This window comes from Vigna unguiculata, chromosome 9, assembly GCF_037176805.1.
Source record: "Vigna unguiculata cultivar grain cowpea cultivar isolate G323 ecotype 2 chromosome 9, ASM3717680v1, whole genome shotgun sequence".
NCBI lineage: Eukaryota > Viridiplantae > Streptophyta > Magnoliopsida > Fabales > Fabaceae > Vigna > Vigna unguiculata.
The window spans coordinates 1,313,271-1,337,184 of record NC_140800.1 but is presented as its reverse complement, the minus strand read 5'-3'; the positions used below and the strand labels follow the sequence as shown (position 1 = coordinate 1,337,184).

The following is a 23,914-nucleotide window of genomic DNA, read 5'->3' as shown; positions in this document are numbered from 1 at the left end:
TGCTACTCTATTTGCATATAACCAAAGAAGAAAAATTTGTCATTTGCTTAAAGAACCAAAACTATAATCCTGTGTCACTAGCTGAGGGGATCAATATGGGATCATCTAGGTGAAGTAGGACTTAAATTTATGTCATATTACTACCAAGAACATGTTCAACTGGTATAAGATTGTTTCAATTAAACAGAACTTTCAAGTTTAAATCATCGATGTACACCTGCACAAAACACTTAGCTGTGTTATCCAATAAAAAAAAAAAGATCCATGCTCTACGAAGAAGAAATGATGACATATTTGTTCTTGTTTGTAAATGGTGAGGTTCAAAAGGAGGACCAAAAGCTGCAAGCAGAAAGTACGCGAAGCAGCCCCACTGGGTTTCCTTACTTGAAGACCACGTATGAGCTGCATAGAAAGGGTTGAAGTCCACACATAATTAATGCTGCAACTACAAGATGGAAACTTAACAGAGGAGAGAGTTGCGAAGGAGGCAACAATGGCCCCAAAGTATACTGCTTTGTCAGCTTTCTTCCTTCTCTTCAGACAGGGCATGTACATCCAAAACAAAGACATAGTAAATAACCATAAAAAGAGAAGGACCATATAATACGCCACATAATAACTGCCAAGCCAGGAAATGGAATTGGCAAATCTATTAAATATCAAAACTACCATTCTCAACTTAGTTGCGCTTAGTTTTACTAGTTTTGAATAGACATCGGAATAAACAAGTGCAAATGCACTCCACTCCTCTGATTTTTGGAAGTGGCCCAATACTGACCCATCATTCATTACTGAGATATATATAATGTAGTAATCTTTATTGAATGAATACCACCTAAAAGACATATTACCTGTAGTTGGAATTTAATTTGATAAAATTAATTGATTCCTTAATTGTGATTAATATATATGACTAAATTAATCTAAAACTGACCAATCGAAAAGTACAGTGATTGAATTTTCTAGCTTTAAAACAAACAGGGGAAGTTGAAATAGATAACTTCCACAATATAAATCCAAATCCATACTTGATGTACAATAATAACATCCTTGTACCTACTAATATCATTAAGATGTTCCAATTAGACTTTGGCATTTCTATTATATATTATGTATCTCATTCTTGTGTCTAAACATATCCTTATCAGTAGTCACTGATTATGTGATCAATCACTTTAATTTCTGGCATCCTACAAGATCTAAAAGAAAAAAATGTAAAGTCAGAAATAAAAATTACAAACAAAAAATACCTACAATCTTGGAGTATAGTTTAAGAATTTACTCCACTTCTATTATCATCCATCCCATGTATACAATCATCTTTATTAAAAGTCATGGTTCTGCTCAATCTGATCAATGTAGTTGTCACTTTTCAGTATCTTTATCCTGACCATAAGTCCACAAAGTGTCATTCCTGGTCCTAAAACAATGACAACGCTAACTCCAGCTGTACCCAGCTTAGATATCAACCACCAAATACAGCTACTTTTAACAATAGGCAAAGCTAATCTAATAATCTTACTGGAAACAATTTCTTGATATTTGAACAAGCAAACAAGTAATTACCACCCGTATAGGAGTCATTTATGAATTTTACTTCCCGAGTATGATGTGGCAAATGCACTCTTGACGAACGAGTAGATTTTTGTTTTGTTGAGATTTGAAACAGACTTATGTAGTGTTACACTCACAAGGAAAGTAAACTCCAAAAAAAGGTAGAACATCCCTATCAATCGAAGAATGATCAATCTTAAGACAAGTGACCTAGATCTAATCAAAACCACCACCAACACACGTGATATTACCGCATATTTCCATGACAACACAAAGAACAAAAGAAAGGGAGCAGACGATCATCAACACTTAGAGTTATATGTAGTATCAAACAATACTTCCCTTGTTTTGCAGTAGATGAAGCAACCAAAAATATAAAGAAGCAAATCCTAGTCTAAAAGAACCAAAAATATACAATTGAGGCAAGAGTTTGATCTGGGTTTTGCACCAATAACTAAAGCCTTCTTCTCGACTTGGTGAGGTTGGCGAAATTGAGTTTTGCACGAATGAAATCAAATATTCCAATCATTGAAAAGTGTAATTTCAAAATGTTTCACATTTGCGTCTTTCTTCTATTTCTCTCTTATTTTTGTACTAGGCGTAAGCCAACCCACATACAAATCCAATGCTTATAGCCCACAGAAACCTTAGGCATATGATGATCCCAACAGTCTAAGACGAGGGTGGTAGGACATTTGGCATTCTGGGTTTTGCACATCAAATCCTCCAATGATAGAGATGCTTAATTGAAAAATCCCTCATTTTAATTATACAGCGTCTTTTATTCTATTTCTCCCCTCAATTTTTGAACTAGGTGGAAATTAACCCAGATACAAATAAAATGATAGTGATAGGACCTTTGGAAGCAGATAAGACAACTAAATTCAAGTTTCATGACAGGAGTAAAAACATAAAGTGAAAAGGTTTATAGAAGGCAAATGAAACCCCTAATAGATTAATCTCTCCCACAAAAGGCTAAATCAAAATTCTCTTAGATCCTTTCAAAGCCAAACTTACACCAACAGGACTATATCATCTACACTGGTTCTCGAGATCTAAATAAGTACAAGGGTAACTTCATGCATATTAAGAATCTTCAAAATTGTTCTTTCATTGCATGAATCTATCAATCTTAGATCTTTACCAGCAGCAAGCTTGCAGCACAACTCTCTAAACTTCATATTCTAGTCTTAACTCACCAGTTTATTAGCCCCAGTTCTACAGTACTTGCAAAATAGCAAACAATGAAGACCATAAATAAATTCTATCAGAACATTGAATCAGTGATCAAGAAGATGTAATGCGTTCAACGACAACAGATCAAACTAGTAGCATAATATAAATGTGATCAGTTTCGAGTGCCATAACACATCAATTCTATTCAATCATCTAAATACACAATTGACCAATCTACTTGAAACTGGATCATTGCAATTATGTATTTAAAACAGATTACGATTGACCATTAAGTTGTAAAAACAAGAAAAGTCATTCCTGTGTAGTGTAAACAGAACACTAGCAAATGTTAAGCACGGCTCATACTACAACACAAAGCTACAACAAGAAATTCCCTAAACTCTGAAAAGCTACAAATCAATGCAATACATTCGACAGATAATATCCAACAATTACAAAATTGTTGACTTCAAATTTACTACTTCTCTTCTTACAAATAATATGATTTAACTTCCACTTTATGATGTTATTTTGTATTACTTGCACTTAGATTGCAGGTTAAGGCTACTGAACATGTAATCCTCAATTGTGGTTAAAAAAGAAGGAACTACCTGACGGTCATCTAGGTGTAAGATGTAATAAGCAACCAGCACAAACTCCTGAACCAAAAGAATTTAGCTACTCTGCAAGGCACACCCTAGCAGCATAAGATCACTCGCATGTAAAAGGGTTTTGATAACAATAGAGAAAGTCGCAGTCAACCAAATTCTGAGGATTGTCTAAATCAAGATGATAAGGCTTATTCAACTACAACTCACAAATAATGAAATTGGAGTGTATTGTGCATATCAAAATACAAGGGAGGAAACGATAAAAGCAGAAAAACAAACAACATTGACCTCCTAAATTAATTACACTAATTATTAGATCAATGGCACAATCGAAAATTTTATAATAAATCGTAAAAATGAAGATAACAAAAAAGCAAGAAAAAGAAATGAAAAAAGGCTGCATTTGCAACCTAATAATGCAATTAACCGTGTACAGAAGAAGGTGGAGAAAATTAAAACGAAACCCCACAAAAAAAATAATAATCAATAATTCTATACCACAAGATACAATACTATACAGCAAAGAACAACAGCAAAGGACAAGGAACCACCACCACCACCACCATGAGACCGCACATCTTCGCGAAACCCCGGCGGTGACGATAGGTGGGAGGGCTGTCCACCAAATCCCGGCGAATTCTCTGGTGACAGCGCATCCTCATCCGGCGGAGGAGCACCTTCAAGAGGCTTGGCAGTGACAATTGGGTTCCTGCCAAAAATCTCCCTCGGCAAGAGAACCTTGGAAACCCCAAAAATGGCAACAGGGTTCTGATCAAAGACGGTCTGCGTAACTGAGGCCTGCACAATGCCGGTGTTGATGGCAACAGAGCCATTCACACGCGAAATGTTGAGTGTGAAACTACCAGCACCCATGGCCTCAGTAGCGAGGGTGGGTTGGAATGGGTTCACAACTGATTCAAGCGAGCCAAGAGGGTAATAGGAATGGAGGACATGGAATTTAAGAACCACCCCTTTTTTATCTGCAGGTAGAGACTGAAGGGCCACAGAGGGTGGAAGATCAGCAAAGGCATTATCCACCGGTACGAAAAGAGTGATTCCAGCGCCACCCTCATCAGCCTCAAATTCCTAAAATTGGAAATTAAACAGTTAGTTAAATGTCAAAGTCTAAATGATGTATATATGATAGAGAGCTTCACATCAATGACATCGTAACGAAAAACTAACTAATCAAATTCAAATTCAAACTCCATATCTGTATCACAAAAACTACCTGAACTACGCCGGAGGCCGCGAGCATTGAGGCGGCGACGTTGAAGTTGTGGCCGTCGATTAGCGCTTTGGTGATGTTGAGGACGATGTTGGGGCGGGTTTCGGATGCCATGAGGTCAAGGCCGTAAGGGATGAGGAGGGAATTGACGGCGAAGATGGTGACATTGTAGGGTAGGGTTTTGACGAGGGACAGAACCGTGACGTTTGAGGGGGAATAAGGGGCGGGGGAGCGGATCGAGACGAGGCCGGATTGGGCGTCGCGCGTGAGGTTCACGGAGCCGAAGTTGTCGGTGGCGCGTCCGGTTGTTTGGAGGAGCGTGGTGACGAGTTTCCCGGCGGGGGGGAGTGCGCGGAGGTCGGACCAGGAGAGGAACTGGAGGAGGACGTGGTAGCGGAGGACGTCAGCGAGGGCGGCGGGGGAGAGGTGGTGGCGGGCGAGGTGGTCGTCGGCGGCGAGGTAAGCGTTGGGGACGGCGAGGATGGAGAGGGAGGAGCGGTCGGAGAGATCCGCCGTTATAGGCGTGGCGGAGGCGAGGAGCGCCGTGAATTGGGAGAGGTCCGGCACGGTGGAGAGCAGCGCGGTGAAGTTAAGAGCCGTCGACGCTGGTGGGTTGGTGAGGAGGCAAAATAAATAAAGCAGCGTGAGGGCATTTTGGGCAATCGAAAATCCATTACGAGATCGAGAACGCATTGTGTTGCTGGATTCAGAATTTGACGGTGCTGTGTTGTTCTGCGTGTTGTGTGGTGTTAGTTAGTGGTTGTTTTGTTTGTTGCTTTGAGTTGAATTGAATTGAGACGAGAGAGTGAAGTGAGGTTGTGAGTGTGTGTGTGTGTGAGCATGCAATTTGCATATTGCAAGCTGTGAATGATGAGATGAGCACTGGGGAAGTGATGCAATCATGATGTGGATTGTTAATGCTTTTGCTTCCATTATTATTATTATTATTTATTATTATTAATAATATTTTTACTTTATCACATATTCCATCTTCTTCCAACATTGCTTTCTTTGCAAATGGTGGTGATTCTCTTCCCACTTTCTCTCTCTAAAACCAATCGACCAAATAATTTGGTTTATTTATTCGAATTGTATCTATTTTGATAAAAGTGTGTTAATCCGGTGAATTTTAAATGTCAATGTCATTATGTTATTGTGTTGACTTTCAATACTAGATTGACACATTTTTACAAAAATAAATATCATCTAACTAATTAAATTTAATACTTTTTAATTTTTTTTTCATTTATTCAATCCAATTTATGATAACTGCCCCTTCAATACAACCAAGTATAATTTACAATTCATTTTCAATTTTTTTAAATGAATAAGGTCAAGTTTGATACTTGATTCAAGCTCCTTCTTAAACTATATGCTAATTCAAAAGGGTTAAGTTAGTTTGGCATTAATTTAATAAATTGTTTGTGAGAGTATGTGTTTATGGAAAATCTCTCACTACAATATCCGACCCATGTCAACCTATCTTGCTTTTCAAAACAGCTCAACCCCACAGACCAATAATGATTCATTGTTACCCCAAAAAACATTCCAACTTTTTTTCCTATAAAAACATTCTTGTTAACTACTGTAATCTTTTAGAAACATTAATTTTAAAAATAGTAAGCAAACAACTGCGAGTATTTAAATTCTTATTAAATGCATTTTGAAAATTAACTGTACTAAAAAGTTTTTTATTTCTCCTTTGCATCACTGATTAACATTTGAAATACAATGTCAAATTTAAATTTAGAACATCTTCTATAAATATTTTTATTGTTTAATATGTTTTTATTATCCGACCTTTAACACCCGGAATTTATTTATATTCAAAATTTTATATATTTATATTTCGAATTTTAAAAATTAATAAATGTAATCATTTTAACTTAATTTTGATAAATTTTTATATTAAACATGTTTATCATATGACATTGAAATAACAACGTGTCAAATAACGTAAAAGAATTAAATATAACATAAAACAAGTTTAACATATAAAAAACATAAAAAAATTAAATTAAAAGAATTATATTTATTTATTGTTTAAATTTAAAATTAAAATATATTAAAGTTTCTAATTGAGACGAATTTCAATTTAGATATATCGGAGTTGAGAAATTAAAATATATTTAACTCAAATTTCTTAAAAAATATATATGAATTCTTTACTAAAATTAAAAAGTAATTTTAGTATAAGTAATAGTTTAACTCTAAAACATTTATATTTATTTATGAGATATACATTAAAATAGTTTTTCTATTGATATAAGTTTATTGAATTTGTACTGGTGTTATTGCTTTGGTTTTGGCTTTGGATTTAGTTGTAATTAGAGAAGGTTGGTGGCATAAAATTATTAGGAAACCTTGTGATTCATACCTATTGGGGCAATAATAGAGAGAGAAGGATGCACTTGAAATATACTAATTTATAGATAGGAATAAAGTGTTTTCCTAAATATCAAGTCTATGATGTAAGACAAGAGAAAACATAAGAAAAAATAGTAATAATAAGTTTAATTGTGCTTTTACAAAATTTTGAAAACTCTTATGAAGATGAAGTTTGTTTTATATTTTTTATAAATGATTAAAAAGGTTAAACTTAGAGTTTGTGGAGTGATTATTAGACTATGAAAAATGTGAATAAAAGAAGAAGATATCGAAAACCTTGTGACTTGTAAATAATAAAATACACTTCAAGTTAGTTGCATAGGTTAAATAAATAAAATTAAAAGAAAATGATGAACAAAACTTATATGGGTTTCTCTATATATAAAATTACATATAGTTTTTGAGATATTTCTTAAGTTTTACTAACATTAATTATTTTTTTAATGTCATTTTTAATTTGTAACAAGAGTGTTTTTTGTTTAATCTTTCCAAATTAATTACTTTATTCTCTATTTTTTATATTAATTTAATTTATATATTTTTGTGTGTATAAAATACTGGGTCGAATTGATTTTTAGGCAACAAAACAAAGAGCCCATTTTGATAGTTTGATAAGGAAAATTCTTCCTGCACCCCCATAACCAAGGAGAAAAGTCAAAGTCGCCCTCACCTTCTTCCTTCCTCCTTTTCCATTGCACCTCCTTTTTTTTTCTCCATCTTCACCCCCCATCTTTTTCTTACACCTCCACTCCATCTTCCAACTCCATTTCCAACCAATCTTCTTCTTTCACCTTCAACACATCTTCTTCCTCCACCTCCACTTCGTCTTCTTCTTTCATCTCTATCATAAAAAACATTCATAAGTGTCCATTAAAATAAATGGAAAAATCACAATAATATAAAATGTAAAGAAAAAGATGAGAATCAACGATGAAATACGTGGAATGAAAGTTTCAAATTTTACAATCTCTGTATATTTCGGATTGTACAATCATTAATAAAATTTTATTTTATGGATTACATAATTCATAACATATATTTGTATTACGAATTGTATAATCCAAAATATAAATTTATATTACAGATTGTACAACATATATTTGTATTACGAATTGTATAATCCAAAATATAAATTTATATTACAAATTGTACAGTTCGGAAACGTTACAAATTTTATAATTCTAAATATAATTTTACATCCGAAATATATACAAATTCACAATCAGAACTATAATTACAATAAATATATAATTGAAATTTAAAAGAAATTCCCTTTGATAAACTAAAAAACTATGGAATTTGAGCACAAAACTGACAATTGTCAACTAGGTGCTGAGATGACCATAATTACGTATATTTTACAAAAGGAAGACCAAGATAAGAAATTATGGAGGTATAAAAAGAAAACATTGACCAAAAATAGTTCAAACCATTTGACCCACCTAATCTTTGGCCCAAACATTTATTTCTTCCAAAAGGCCCTAAGAAAGAATTGGCATGGACTGACTTAGGATCCAATTTACCTAAAATATTGTTCAACCCACAAATAATATATAAGCAAACTATTTATCCACAAAATGTGCTAAATGTGAGTTTTTATTTTTTTTAAGAAGGACAAATTTGACATTAATGAGTTTTTCTATTTATATAGTTTATTTTACTTATTTTAATGTGATGTAAGGCTTCTAAATCATTTTTTTTTATCTATTTTGTATTGTATTTATTCGAGTAGTCACTAGAATGAATAATTAATTCTAATATATGAGATTTTTAAATGGAAACATACTAAACATATTTAACCCATCTCCTTAAATTCCTACCGCTGCATAGCATGTGTAAAAAGCATGAATCGATGTTCCTTTAAAGAGAAGCTAAGTTTTAACTTGGAAGCACATGATGTGATGCAACAATTTTCAAAAAGAACAAAATTTGTACATTTAATGACACTTGACACCAGCAACTATATAGTAAAATAATTGAATGTTTGTATGAGATGTTTACGCTCACCACCTTAGACTTATCTCAAAAATGGATAAAATACATCATATGCTATGTCTAAGGCGGTTTTTTTTTTTCTTTCTTTTTTCTTCTAAAACTCACAAGTAAATCTTAATTTTACAAAATACATCACTTTAAATTTAAGTTTTCTTAATTACATGTAAATCTTTTTAGCCATATTCACTTTCATTTTAGCAACAACAAAACCAAAAACATGGGTGTCATGTTAGGATTATCGAATCCAAAAGATGCGCAAAAATGTGTAAGAAAATTCCCACGTTTGTGGGTGACAGGCAAAAGTAGTAATAATCATTATAAGAAAAAAAATTCAAAGGTAATAATAATCTAAACAAGATCCCACTAAAAATATAATGATGAAATAAATTTACACGTGTGCAGCGCATCTCGTGACATGTGTCGAACTATGATACGTGGCAGAACAATAATAGAGACTCGCCAAATGTAGAATCTTATAGAAAGGTTGTTGAAAAGAAAGAAGCATGGACCCAACACGACACCGTATAATAATAGGTGCTCGAGTCTACCCCGATATTATATTATTCTTTTTTGTTACCACTTTAATTTATTAACCAATTATTTATATGATATTGCTTTTATGAATTACGTTACAAATTATTGAAATAAACTGTAAATATATATGAAATACTTTTAAAAATTCTTTGAGATAATATAAGTATCTATGTTTTAAAATAAAATCTATCAAGAACTTAATACAAAAGAAATAACATTGGTTAACACGACGATTTTTCTCTCAACATACAAAGAGGAAAAGAAAGAAATGCAGACATAATATATCATATAATAAAAATTATATTTTGATGGAGTCTATAATATATGAATAAATTCACAAATTTAAAGTGTTCACATGATAAAAATAAAGTATGGTGCTTAAAGAAAGTTTCACTGGTTATATTATATGTATGATAAAAAATGATTGCACATGCATCATGAATTAACAATTCTTCTCTGTTGTAATCATTTAATCAGTTTAATTTGTTTTAAGTATTAGGTTATCTTACTTTAAAGAATCGTTCAATACATAACACAGAAAACACTTATTTAAAATATTTGAAAGAGGAGAATTTTTATCAAATATTTATTCTTTTTTTTTTAATTTCTTTCGATCAAATCAATTTTTCATTTTCTTTTTAAAAAATATTTTACTTCCCAAATAGACAGTCAATTTTGTTTAGACGAAAACATATAGATAAGAGTAATTTTATTTATAATAATTTATTTTTAAATAAAAAGCTATTATTTTAATGTAGATTCTATATTATTTAAATTTCAATGGTGGAAAATTATTTATATAAAGATTTTAACATTTTATAAGTATTTTCTTCTATTTTAAGTAGGTTATACAAGTAAAATATACACTAATTTAATTTTTAAGTTTGTGACTGAATTTTTATTTACAATAATTGATGAAACCGACTACAAAATTGGTTTCTATGTCCAGATTCTGATCCGACATGAAAAGTGAATGGCAAGATTTAGGGAGTACAATAGATTTTCATGTGAGTTTATTTTAAACTTCACTTTAAAATATACACAAGTTATGAATTATATTGACAGATTAATTCGTTCTTGCATGTATAATTCTAATCCATTTTTGTTTTTTATCATGGATTTCTGTATTGACTAGTCACTTCTATCAATATGGGTAGTATTTAATTTTTTAAAATTAAATATGGATAATATTAAAATTTTAAATTAAATATAAAAAAAAGAGATATATAAATACTTGTTATGTTCCTTTTTAGTGTATTTGTTAAAATATTTGTTTCTAAAATATTTTTAACCCATCAGATAATTTAAAAAATTTATATAATTATAATGGACTTAATATTTGAATATAAAAATAAAATATATAAAATATTTTATCATATTACATTTTTTATTGTAACTTTTATTGTAATTTTTATTTCTGTAAAAACTAACTAATCAATATTTGTCGGGAAAAAAAATATTTTGTTATTATCATAATTCACGATAAACTTTTCATAATATTCTTTAACGTTTTATTAGATATGTTTTTTTTTTTTCAGATAATTCGAGATATTTTCTCCTTCACTTCTAAGATAGTTTGAGATATATCTAAGAATCAATGTTATCAAAGTTGTATATGGAGAGTATATATAAATACACTATGATGCTCAAATCGAATGTATCCGTGAACACTAGTAAATACTATATTAAATATGTGATAATTACCTTATAAACAATTTTATTTACTGTGGATCCATTGGTTTTATTGGTTTATGTTTGATCCTTATTATTTCTCTGTCATTATTGACATAACGTGATACTATATTATTCGAGATGTTCTAGTAACATATAATACACCTTTATTTTTTTTAAAGAACAAAATATTTATTTATAAATGATTTTTTTTTTATAAATACGACATAGTCAAATTTTCGATCATCTTAATCTTTCTTAAATCATTTCTATGAACTATTTTTTATTATTATTTTTTTAAAATAATCTACCTCTTATTACTTAAGAAGTATTAGGAAATGAGGTGGAGAATTTAATGAAAATAATATTATGTATAAGATGATTTGTTAAAAAAGTGTGGATATACGGACATAAAAGGAAATATATAAGAAAAAAATTATTTCACATAATTTGACGATGATTTGATAATTCTTATAAAGATTAAATAATTTTAATAAAAATTAAGTTTTATACTTCTACAAAGTAAGAGAAAGTGAATAATAATGAAAAATAATATGAAATGATAATAAAAATAGTATGATATCAAAACAGAAATAGATATAAATGCAATCTTACAACCCGCCACATGGCATTCCACCACCTTCTCATTCTCTCTTATCAGTCCTACATTTCTCTTATATCTCTGCCATGCTATGGACCACTTTTCACTCACTTTTATATTTCCACTTCTAACTCATCATATAATTTGCTTCTTTCAATTTCATTTATATTTATATTCATTTTTTGAAATAAGTACATATTATGATCTTATTCAATTTTTTTATATAAATTTAGGTGATAAAATAAAGTTATTAATAATTAAAAAAGGGTTTAAATTTTTTAGTAGATTTATAAATTAAATTTGCTCGTAAGGAAATTATTATTTCCAAAACTCAATAAGCATCTCCAATGAAAAAATCACAGATATTTTTCAAGCACATAGTCAAGTTCACATCCCAGTGAGATGCTCTTATTACATTCAATTCATTCAAACAATTTACCCCCAAAATCCTTCAACTTTCTATTCACGTGAAGTGTCGGGGGCTATTAATAAGACTCGTCAATAATCAAATATAACAGCGAACAAAAGAATTTAACCAATTTTACCGATTTTAAAAAATAATAGTAATTTACCATTGTTATATTATATTAAGATAGTGAATTGAAACATGATTTAACCATACGAAATCAATTTAGTAAAATGAGATTTATCACTACTTATATATTATAATTTTATGACTGAGATAAAATTTTCTTCATCATTAGTAAGGAGAAACTTTAGATTATTTTAATATTGAATTATATCCTTCGGAGTGAAACATTGTTTGAAGAGAAAGAAATATGAGTCTAAACTCTAGTTCTTGTGTAAGTTCAGTTGTATTATATTTTTTTGATTTATTTCTTTAATTTATACCATTAGAAGTGTTTTTAGTAAGATTAATTTGCTAATTAATAGTTTATTTAAGAAATTTATGGACTACTTTCATCAATACAAAAATGTAAAAGGTATTTTAAAGTAGTTTGGTTGTAGAATTTGGAACTTTTAGTTTATTTATTTTCTTTTATTACTTTTTTATATTTTAATATATTTTAATATATTTTTCATTATGTTTATTTTTTTTATCCATTGTTATTTAGTTTTAATTACAAAAAAAAAATAAATTTATGAAAATAAATACAAATTAAATTTTATTAATATTCATTAAATATATCGATTTAAATAAAATAATTTCTATGAATACCAGATTATATTCTGACTCTTAATTATCCAGCTAAGGAGCATTCATAATTAATTGCGTTTTTTAGTGGAAGTAAACACTGAGATGGTGATTGTGAATCTTTGGAAAAGATCATTATTAATTTAAATTCCAAAATAAAACATTTATACTATTCTTTGGAGACAAAAATGATGTTTTATATATTAAAAAATAAATTACATTGTAATCAATCAAAATTATAGTTACACTATAAAGTAATATATTAAAAGTAAACTATAACATATAAATAAATTATAATTGTTTAAATAAAACATTAAAAGTAAATCATTTGAATAGAACTACGCGAACAATATTAAAAACAATGAAAACATATAATACATTAAAGTTATAAAAAAATTATAGGTAATTATCTTATTTATACAAAAAAAAAAACTAAAAATATATTTAATTAAATTCTATATATCTAAAAGATTTTACTTATGGTATATTAATTAATATAATAACTTTATGCTAAATTAAAACAAAAGTTTAGAAGAAAAAAGATTAAAAACTTATTATGTAAGCCAAAGAAATTTTAAGAAGTTGATGTTTAAGAGAAGTTGTTTTTATAAGTGATTTGTGTGATAAGTCAATTTCCAATGTTGCGGTCAATAGCTGTGTTTCTTTTTTGGTGATAAAATTCCATGCTAAAAATTATTACGTTTTTTCTTCTTCTGTTTTTGGAAGTTTTTTATCTCCATTTTTGCTTCTTCTTCTCTTCTCTTTACACTCCAACACGAACAAAAAACTTACTCACACGGAAACAAAAAAACAAAAACACATACTTTTTTCTTATTTTAACTTTTTCGACAAATATCCTCGTCACCAATAAAGCGATTAAAAATAATAATTAACGGAAAGTTCATAAATTATTTAGTTAGCTTAATGAGGTGTGTTAAACTAGCTAATAAGTAAAAACATTATATAAAAAATATATATTCTTAAAACGCTATCAAAATGTTACACTTCAAGATAAATATAAATTTATATATATATATATATATATATATATATATATATATATATATATATAAACAAAACCAATAATATCTCGGAGTTTTTTAAAAAAAAAACTATACACAAAACTTATGAAATCTTATATTATTCGGTAGTTTCATTATTTTCCGTCAAAGAAGCCTTTCCACTTGTTTCCTTATTTACTTACTCCATTTGATGATCATTGCAAAAGAATTTTTCTTGAAACTCTTTAAACATCACAACTTCACATACATACTAATTAGCATTTGGCATACCCAACCACATTTTTACCTCATATTTTTATAAGGAAAGCCAACAAATATGCTTAATACATATTGCATGTCATTCAAAAATACTTAAACATAAAAATAGGCAAAACCAGGACATTTGACACTCAACACCGGCGCTCAGTGCTAATTGCTCGTAAAAATGGGCGCTTTGCGCTAGGGAGCTAAAATGCTCTCAGACTTGCCGAGGTCTCCAGTGCCCAATGCTACCTAGCCAACACTCAGTGTTAATCAGCTCGTAAAAGTTAAACGTTCAGTGCCACAATAAGGCTTATCTCTACATTAGAAAACATAAATTTTGTGCTGTTATTTTAAGTCAAAACATTTTTTCACTAGATAGGATTTGTACGAAATTGCTCAATTGCTCAAATTTCCAATTTAATCCAATTCGCAACTTAAAGCAATTCACAAACATTTAACATACAATTTTCATCAAAAACACACTTGATCACAACAGTCATACATGCTATAACATATTCATCAATCACAACTAAATTTCATCCTTAATTTGAAAGCGCATCAACATGCAACCATTAATTTTTCTCAGACTCACGCACACATGCAAAAGTAACTTTCCTTACTTGATGAAAAGCTCGACTGGCTCTATCAACTATCATGATAGCATTTGAGTTGTTTATACAGTTTGTCACATTTTTGCTTCAACATTAGCTAAAGAACTATCATGAAACACATTTGAAATGTCAAATAAACTTAACAAAATTTGGTTAAAATAATTAAATTCACGTAATTCTAGAATTGAGGACTAAATTAGCTTAAAGTTTTGAAAAAAGACTAATTCCAATTTTCACTGAAAATTAAAAGACCAAAATCATATTTAACCATTAAAATAATAGGATTTTATTATTTTAAAACACTACCACTTCTAAAATACAATTTTTTAGGATGTCACATGTTGCTTATTGGTTTTTTTAGTTCTACAGAGTTTAGGAAATCAAAGAAAATCAAGAGGGGAAATTCACCTAAAAAAACTCTCAAATATTCAAATGATTAAAAGTTCAAGAAATTTAAGTAAATAGAACTCTTATGTGTGAAATTCATGTTAAAGAGAACATATATTCAATGCAAAGTTGAGTTCTTTAATGTTTTTAGGATGTATATATACAATGACAATAAATATACGTGTAATAGTGATATATTTAAATCATACATAATTTAGTTTCAAAATTGTCCATTAAACAAATATATTATTTTGGAACAAAGATAGAAGTGGGATTCAAATCTCTATTATAGTACTTTATCAATTTATTTATTTATTTTCTATTTTTTATTTTATAAACTAGACTATATCAGTATTTATAAATTAGAAAAACACCACTTCAATTTCAAATTTAATAGAAAATGCAATAAAAACTAAAATTCATTAGATAAATGTTTAAACATGCTAATGTTTACCTACATCTAGATCCCAATGTTATATCATAGTATAATAATGCATTTACTTTTTAAACACTTGAATGAAGTTCGTCATATGATCATATCAGACAAACATATCCAACCTATAAAGATAAAAGTGATTACAAAATTAATTTCTTTTACATTATTTGTTGACATTTATGTCTGCTAGTCTGCTACAGCTGCTTTAGCAGCACAATTGATAATTATTTCATTCAATGATCTATTAGATTCCTTATCTATTTTCTTCTGGGTAATTTTTTTTTAAACGAAAAAAGAAAAATTAAATTTTTAGTGAGAAAAAATAGGTAAGTTCTGGATCATAATCAATCTCTATTCATGTAATAAATATTTAATAGTAATAAATTGTGAGTCTTTCTTTGTTTTTATTAGATAATAGCTATGTTCATTTAAATATTTATTACATAATTTTATAAATCAAACAAATATTGCGTTATTAAAAAATTAATATACATAATACATTTTTTAATGCGAATATGAATAAAAGTTATAATTCTTTAAAATTTAAAGTGAAATACTAAATAAAACTAATAAGTTTTGTAATTTAAAATATATAAAAATGTATTCGAATATTTTTTATCAACACCAAAATAAAATTTAAAAATGTCTATAAATATGAATTTATTTTTGTCAAACCATCCTTTTGTAAATAGGTAAAACACTGGTTAGAAAAAATAATCCAAATTGCGAAATGACATTTCCTTTTTGGTGATAAAAACTGTCGTAGCATGATTGTTTGTATTTTCTTTTTCTATTTTCTGTCCGACAAGAAGAAAAGTGTTACTGACACGTAATTGGAAAATGCAATTTCTCCAATTAAAATTTCTTGCCATAAACAACGTGGTTAGTAAAATTATCCATATATTTATGTTTCATTAAAAATTACAGTATATAAAACAAAAATATTTTAACCATTTCTAAGTTTTCCCCATTCTAAAAAGAAAAACAAACACGTTGATTTCACTTTAATTCCTTTTCTTCTCGTATTACTTAACTAAATAAAGAACGAATATATTTCGCTGTATCCATTTTTCTCTTATTTCTTTCTCCATCTTTTATTGGGATAAACATGTCAGAAGTTTGATTTTAAGCTTTAATTATATTTTTGTACCATTCAATTTTAGTATTTTTTTTTTCAAAATTGTCATTTATTTCTTTTGCTCACTACTCCGTATAAAATCAAAATTCCACCACATTTTACCAATTTGATACATAATCAGCAAACAAGATGACATGTGAAATAAAATAAGTTAAATTTTATGTAGGCCACAACAATGAAAAGGAGATGTGGCCTCTTATATGCCACCTAATAAAAACTTATATAACTTAAATACGTTTTTAATTTATAAATTTTGACAATAAAATATTTTCTTTTTATAATTTTGATATAATTTAATTCTCAAATATTTTATATATATATTTATTCTGATTCAATTGTTTATTATATTAAGAGTCATTTTAAATTAATGTTTAATTATTTATATTATTTGATATGTTCCACTCAAATAATAATTTAAAATATTGTTTAATATATAAAGTTATCGAATAGAAAAATTATATTCATTTATTTTTAGAATTTTAAGATCAAAACTTAAAATATAACGAATTTTAATTTTAAGTCTAAATTTAAAAATTATAAACATATTTAACGGTAAACATTTTTAACAATTTTAGACATGCAAAAACATGTAAGGAAATACTTTAACAATGTTGAGAAGGATTATGGATTATCATGAATTCAATTTCAATGTAATTCAAGGTAATATTCGAAACACCAACAGTTTAAATAAACTTGAAATCCAATCTACAAAAATAGTTTATTTTCTAATTTTCATTTTGTCTCGTTTATTTTTATGCACATTTAAATCTACTTGTAACTACGATCATATGATTTATACATATTTAGATTTTACTTAATAGAATATAATTAATCTACAATATGTAATTCAATCTAAAAATACCAATTAAATAAATAAAAAAGAAAAAAACATTTACATAAACCTAAACTTGATTGTTCTAATAAGATTCTTGAAAGTAACATTGTAATTATATATCAAACTTATGTAATTCGTTACATACGGGATTAAAAAGGTGAATCATCCCATTGGGAATAGGAATCCTAGAAAGTTCTTATAACACAAGATTATCAAATTTTGCAAAATCATCCTTGTAGCCTCCTCCTCCTCCAACCTTAACAAAATATTTACATTTGAATCTTAATTTACTATGAAAAATCGAAAAAAAAAAACAAAATAAAAAATTCACATCAACTTTGTTAATGTATCGTGCACTCATCAACAATGTCAGAGAGACAATCTTTCAAATGTTGTTAATAATGAAAAAGTATATTAAGTAATACATTTTAAATTTAACTCAATTACATAAAATTAATTTATAAAATGAGCAAAAAAGACTCTTTATCATTAATGAAATCAAGCAACTTAAACAAATATAAATATTTTTTTTTCTTCTGAATAATAAAGAGAAGTTTTTTTTTTCTAAATAATAAAGAAAGATAACTTTTATCTAAACAATCTCACAAATTTCTGATGGTATCCAGAGTTTCTTCTGTATCAAGTGTCATCTTTTTCTGTTTTTTTCTTTACTTTCTCATTGTTAAAGCTTAAGAAACAGACATTAGGTACATAATGTTCATTTCCTTTGAACACAACTTATTTATATCTTTCCTTGACAAAAAAAAAAAAATACATTACCCAGAGGAAAGAACTGTACTATCTTTTACTCATGACATCATCGTTTCCAAACAGTGTAATGTAACTGTGAAAATATGCTAAAACTGTTATGGTAAAAAAAAATGAAAAAGTAGTGTAATAGTAAAAAAGGGTTAAAGGATATGTTTGGTAACACTTGAACCCCCAACACTAGACACTCATAGCCACAAATTAACTTAACGGTAACATTTCCAACAAAACAAACACACTCTTTCTCTCTCCTCAATTCTTATTTATTTAAAAATATTAAAAAAATAATAATAATAACAATAATAAATCTTCAATAACCTAGGCCCCAGGCCCCTCCCATTGGTCCCACACATCTTTAAGGGTTGTGGCTCTAATAACTATAACTTTTCTCATATCAATAGGGTAATCCCTCCTTTCTCTCTTCCCAACGATAAATTCTTTCTCTCCTTTTTCATAAATCCTTTTCCCCATGCCACCTCTCCCCTCTTCCCCCTTTAATTATGCTCCTTTAAACTCAATTAAAGCAAAAGCCGAAAAACAAGATTAAAAAAAAACACACACACCTTGGTTTTACCCCAATCATAACCAAAATTTCCATTTACTTTTTTATTTAATTCTTAATTTATTTATTGTGATTGTCATATAGAAATGTAATAATACGACTAAGAGGACGACGGTAGATAATTTCAAACCAAGAAAGTATGTATAGAGACAAAAATAGTATTGCGACTGAATTCTAGCACCTATTGCAAAACAAAATAAAAACATTAGTATATATTAAAAATGCAAGTTGCTTGTACTTCTAATATTGTTCTTCCATCTAAATCGGAATAAAATGAAGACGAATTTTCAAAAAAGAAAAACACTATAATATTAAGGTTGTCTAATTAGAAGCACGCACAGTTGAAAACGTAGGTTAAGGTTGTCTAATTGAAAGTAAAATAAAGAAATCCCCTTTAGATGAACGGCATCGTTTCACAGTTCAAACACAACCTTCAATCAACAACAATCACCATAATACGTCGATTTATAATATCATGACATAAATATTCCTCCTCGTAAACACACTGTGTTTATAAGCCACCTCAAACACCTCTTCATAACACAAATCACAAACACACACACACACAAAAAAAAAAAAACACAGCTTCTCACATCTTCTTCTTCTTCTTTCTCAGCAATGGCCAAAGAGAGAGAGAAGAAGCTCTACGTGGCAGTGCTCGGAAACTACGCTGCAGAACTCAAGCTTCTCCTCACAACACTGCTTCTCCTCTGCGTGGTGGCCACGCTTCTTCAGTTCCTCCCTTCCCGCTTCACCATCTCAGCCTCCGATCTCCGTGTCTGCATCTCACGTGTCACGCAAACAACACCCATACTTTCCAACACAACAAACGCTACTTCGTCGTACCCAATAAAAGCATCATTATCACATGCCTCACCACCCCCGCTGCCGCCGCCGTCACCGCCTCCACCGCCACCGTCGGAGCAAGTCCTCCCCGGAGGCATCATCAAGCGTGTGTTCAACCCTTACGGCTCTGCAGCCTACAACTTCATCACCATGGGCTCTTACCGTGGTGGCCTCAACACGTTCGCCATCATTGGCCTCGCGTCCAAGCCTCTTCACGTTTACGCTAAACCGACGTACGAGTGCGCGTGGCACTCACTCGCCGGCGAGAAACTCTCCACCGCCGTCGGCTACAAGATCCTCCCCGACTGGGGCTACGGCCGCGTCTACACCGTCGTTATAGTGAACTGTACCTTCCCGGCTCCACTCAATGCTGACAACTCCGGGGGGAAGCTCGTCCTCTCCGCCTCTACCTCCGGCGGCGGCGACGCCAGCTTCAACATCACCGACACCATAGAAGCTCTCACGGAACAACCCGGCACTCTCGACACTACGTTGTTCACGTCGAGGCCGAAGTACGATTACCTGTACTGCGGTTCCTCTCTCTACGGGAACCTGAACGCGCAGCGCGTGAGGGAGTGGATCGCGTACCATGTGAAGTTCTTCGGGCCGAGGTCGCATTTCGTGATTCACGACGCCGGCGGCGTGCACGCGCAGGTGCGGGAGGTGCTCCAGCCGTGGATTGATCTGGGGTACGTGACGTTGCAGGATATAACGGACCAGGAGCGGTTTGATGGATACTACCATAACCAGTTCATGGTGGTGAATGATTGCCTACATAGGTACAAGTTCATGACTAAGTGGATGTTCTTCTTTGATGTGGATGAATACATCTATGTGCCACCCAAGAGCACTATCAAGTCTGTGCTTGATTCACTCTCCGAGTACTCGCAATTCACCATTGAACAGATGCCGATGAGTAGCAAGCTGTGCCTCACTTCCGATTACGGCAAAACATATAGGTACATTCTCCTCAAACTCATTACTTTTTTCATAATTGTTGTTTTTGTCTAACTGGGTTTTGCCAACTTAATCAGTATTTTGAAGTAAGAAGTTTAGGTATCCAACCGCCTTAAAAAGATAATATTTTTAGCCGACTCAAGAAAGATTGTGTCAAAGAAAGAATCATGGTAGTTCTGTAGCAATAACTCATAACGGGCATGCCAAAAGTTTGGATTTTTCCATGTTTTTAGTTTTTGATTCGGGTTGGTTAATTTGGGTGTTTGCGTGTTTCGAAAGTGTGAGAAAGATTTGGTTTTTTGTGTGTCGGTTGTGAATTTTGGTGGATCGAGGAACTGTGAGATTTGGAGATGGATCTGTGGAGGTTTTTGAAGTGGATTGGTTAGGGGTTTTAGTTTATGAGTTAAGTGAATGATGGATGGTTGTGTGGAGTTTAATGAGCATTTACTGGGGTGGTTCGTTTGGAGGAACAAATGTGATGTCATTTGTTTTATGTTGTTTTGTTTCGGTGCTCGGTAATGTCGCAGATCTTGAGTGGTTGCGTGGTGTTTCATTCCCCAGCGTGGAAGGTGGGGATTGATTTGGCTTGTACTGTAGAAGCGTGAATTAGCCCATTCCTGTGTGGACAGGTGAAGAGTGTGTGTGTGGTGGTGTCTCTGAACTTTCTAGGAGACTGATTTATTTATTATTCCTTATTTATTAGCTGGTGCTGTCTGGTTTAAGAGTATTTTAATGTGACACTGAGAATTCATAAGTGTTCTTTAATTCTATCACAAACATGTCCTTTTGTTAGTTCCGGTAATTGAAATGAAAGAATAGTAGTAGGGCGTGCTAACAAGTGATGATGATGATGATAATGATGATTATTGTTTTACTGAACGTTCACTTGTATTTGATTCTGGTTTTGGAATGAGACCCGTGTTATGTTACCCGGTCCACCACACCTTTGATTGCGACGGTTTTGTTGGGGTGCACTAAACTTTTTTTACATTCATGAAAGTTACTGTTTCCAATTTCACACTCCTTCAACAACAGTTAGATCTAGTTTTTTTTTTTCTAACGTAAGTGTTTACGGGTGGCTTTTTGTACCATACGCTGAATGTAGAAGAAAGCTGGTTTATGCTGTTGGAGGGAATGTCTTGTTTTGCCTTTACAGTTGTTTTGACAACTACATTTCCCACACAGTTGTCAACCATTGTAGTTGTGTGTGTGGTCTCACATGGTGTGGTGTGAAATTTTGCATTGCAGGAAATGGGGTTTTGAGAAGCTGGTGTATAAAGATTCGAAGAAAGGGATCAGAAGGGATAGAAAATACGCAGTGCAACCTAGGAGTTTGTTTGCGACCGGTGTTCACATGTCGCAGAACCTTGCGGGGAAGACAACCCACAAAACAGAGGGCAAAATAATGTACTACCACTACCATGGAACCATAGCTGAAAGGAGAGAATCTTGTAAAATGCTTATAAATTCGACAGAAATCACGTACGAGAAAACCCCTTATGTGTTGGACACCACCATGAGAGACATTGCTGGTGTGATCAAGAAATTTGAGCTCAAGATGATTGGAAATAGGATACAGAAGACACGGCAATGACACTGCCAACACTTTTTTATTTTATTTTTTGAACTATATGATAATAATTTAACTTGTGTTAGAAAATAGGAATTCATTGAGCAGTTCTTTCTTTTCATTTTTTTATGTGGTATATTTACAGATGGGTATATGATCTTTGTTTCATTTTTAATATGTGTTCCTTTTTTTTTTTATTCTTTCCCTTTTTACATTTTGTAAAAAATAATGAATAAAGATGAATGGTTCAATTATGTTGTCGGTGTGGGACATGATGGCATCCCCACCTACAGTGGCTCCATATGGAGGGTGCCTAATGTGCTCCTGTTGCTTTGCTGGTATTCATGCATCTTTTTATTTTTTTTTTATTATTTTCTTTAAATTATTCCGCTTAAGATTCTTCATCTCTAAAAGTGATATAGTAGTTGGTTTATTTCATTTTTAGTTCCATTAATTTTTGCTAAGTACCCTTTAAATTTGATTTAATCATCACTTATGTTAATTAATAACAGGAAATGAATCGAATAATTTTGATAATTAATTTTAAGAAATTTCGTAAACGTCCCTGTTGCAGAGAAAGAAAAAGAAAGCTACGTAATTCTAATACCAAGCATATTTGTGGAGTTCGTAGACTTTTATGTTAAAGTTGTTGAAAATTCTGAACGTGTTTTATTTGGGAGGAAGTGATTGCTGAAAGGGGTTAGCTTTTGGAGAAGTCAAAAAGAGCATCATTCAACCATTGGTCTTCTGTAACTAATTATTTTTAACAAATCATAATTGTGTTTTGGAAATACCTAATTTTATATGGCTTTTTACAGTATCTTTTTAATTTAACACAAATTTGAGAAAGTTCAGTAAGTAGTGTTAAAAAATTGGAGGAATATGCCAAAATAGTAATAATTACATGAGACAAAGGTCAGCTTATTGGCATTTATTTTTTAAATAAGTGTTTTTAATAAAATAAGTAATTTTCTGTTCTTTAATAAGTAAACTCGATCTATTTCTTGTATAAGTCCTTTATTAAAATCATTGATTGGGATTTTAACAAACTGATTTAAAATAAGACGAAGGCGCAATGAATTCACCACATTTTTATATTATTTTTATTAGCTAAAATTAGAGTTAAATATATTGTTATCTATGAGATATTTATCTATTTTTGGGGTTTATGTCTTTAAAATATAAATTCTTTATAATAAAAGTTTCAAATCAACGTTTTTTGTTTATAAATGAAGATTCTTATAAAGAGGTTGTTACAAATAAAATGGACCAAAATAAACTATATGTAAAAATGGTCTAATGTATCAGTTACTAAAAATTATTCGTTTGTAAATTTAAATAAATATTTAAAATTACGAAATGTATGATTAATTTAGATAAATTTAAAATGTAAGTTGATTTTTTGTATATAATTGTATAAAATTTAAAGAGTTGATAACTAAAAAAATAATTATTTTATGATTGTAATTAATTTTGCACATAACAATATATTATTTGAAAATCTATTTAAATTATATGGCTTTTCTTCATTCAATTTCCATTTTATATATCCATTTCACTTGTGATTTAAACAAAAATAGGCGTGATTTCTTTCAATTTCATACCAATTACAAATTATACACACT

General features: G+C 30.4%; 2 protein-coding genes across 2 annotated transcripts; one reads left to right on the top strand and one right to left on the bottom strand.

The window, feature by feature from the left end:
* Positions 1-3,650: 3,650 nt before the first annotated feature.
* Positions 3,651-5,398, bottom strand: SOS5 (Fasciclin-like arabinogalactan family protein). The gene is made up of 2 exons (XM_028049578.2): positions 4,573-5,398; positions 3,651-4,427 (listed from the first exon to the last, which is right to left on the bottom strand). Exons 1-2 carry the CDS (start codon positions 5,260-5,262, stop codon positions 3,834-3,836), a joined length of 1,284 nt encoding a protein of 427 aa, XP_027905379.2. The 5' UTR covers positions 5,263-5,398; the 3' UTR covers positions 3,651-3,833.
* A 14,033-nt stretch (positions 5,399-19,431) lies between these two features.
* LOC114163173 (galactan beta-1,4-galactosyltransferase GALS3-like) lies at positions 19,432-22,464 on the top strand. The gene is made up of 2 exons (XM_028047311.2): positions 19,432-20,721; positions 21,968-22,464. The coding sequence occupies exons 1-2, from the start codon at positions 19,535-19,537 to the stop codon at positions 22,311-22,313; spliced, it is 1,533 nt and encodes a 510-aa protein (XP_027903112.1). The 5' UTR covers positions 19,432-19,534; the 3' UTR covers positions 22,314-22,464.
* Positions 22,465-23,914: the final 1,450 nt, after the last annotated feature.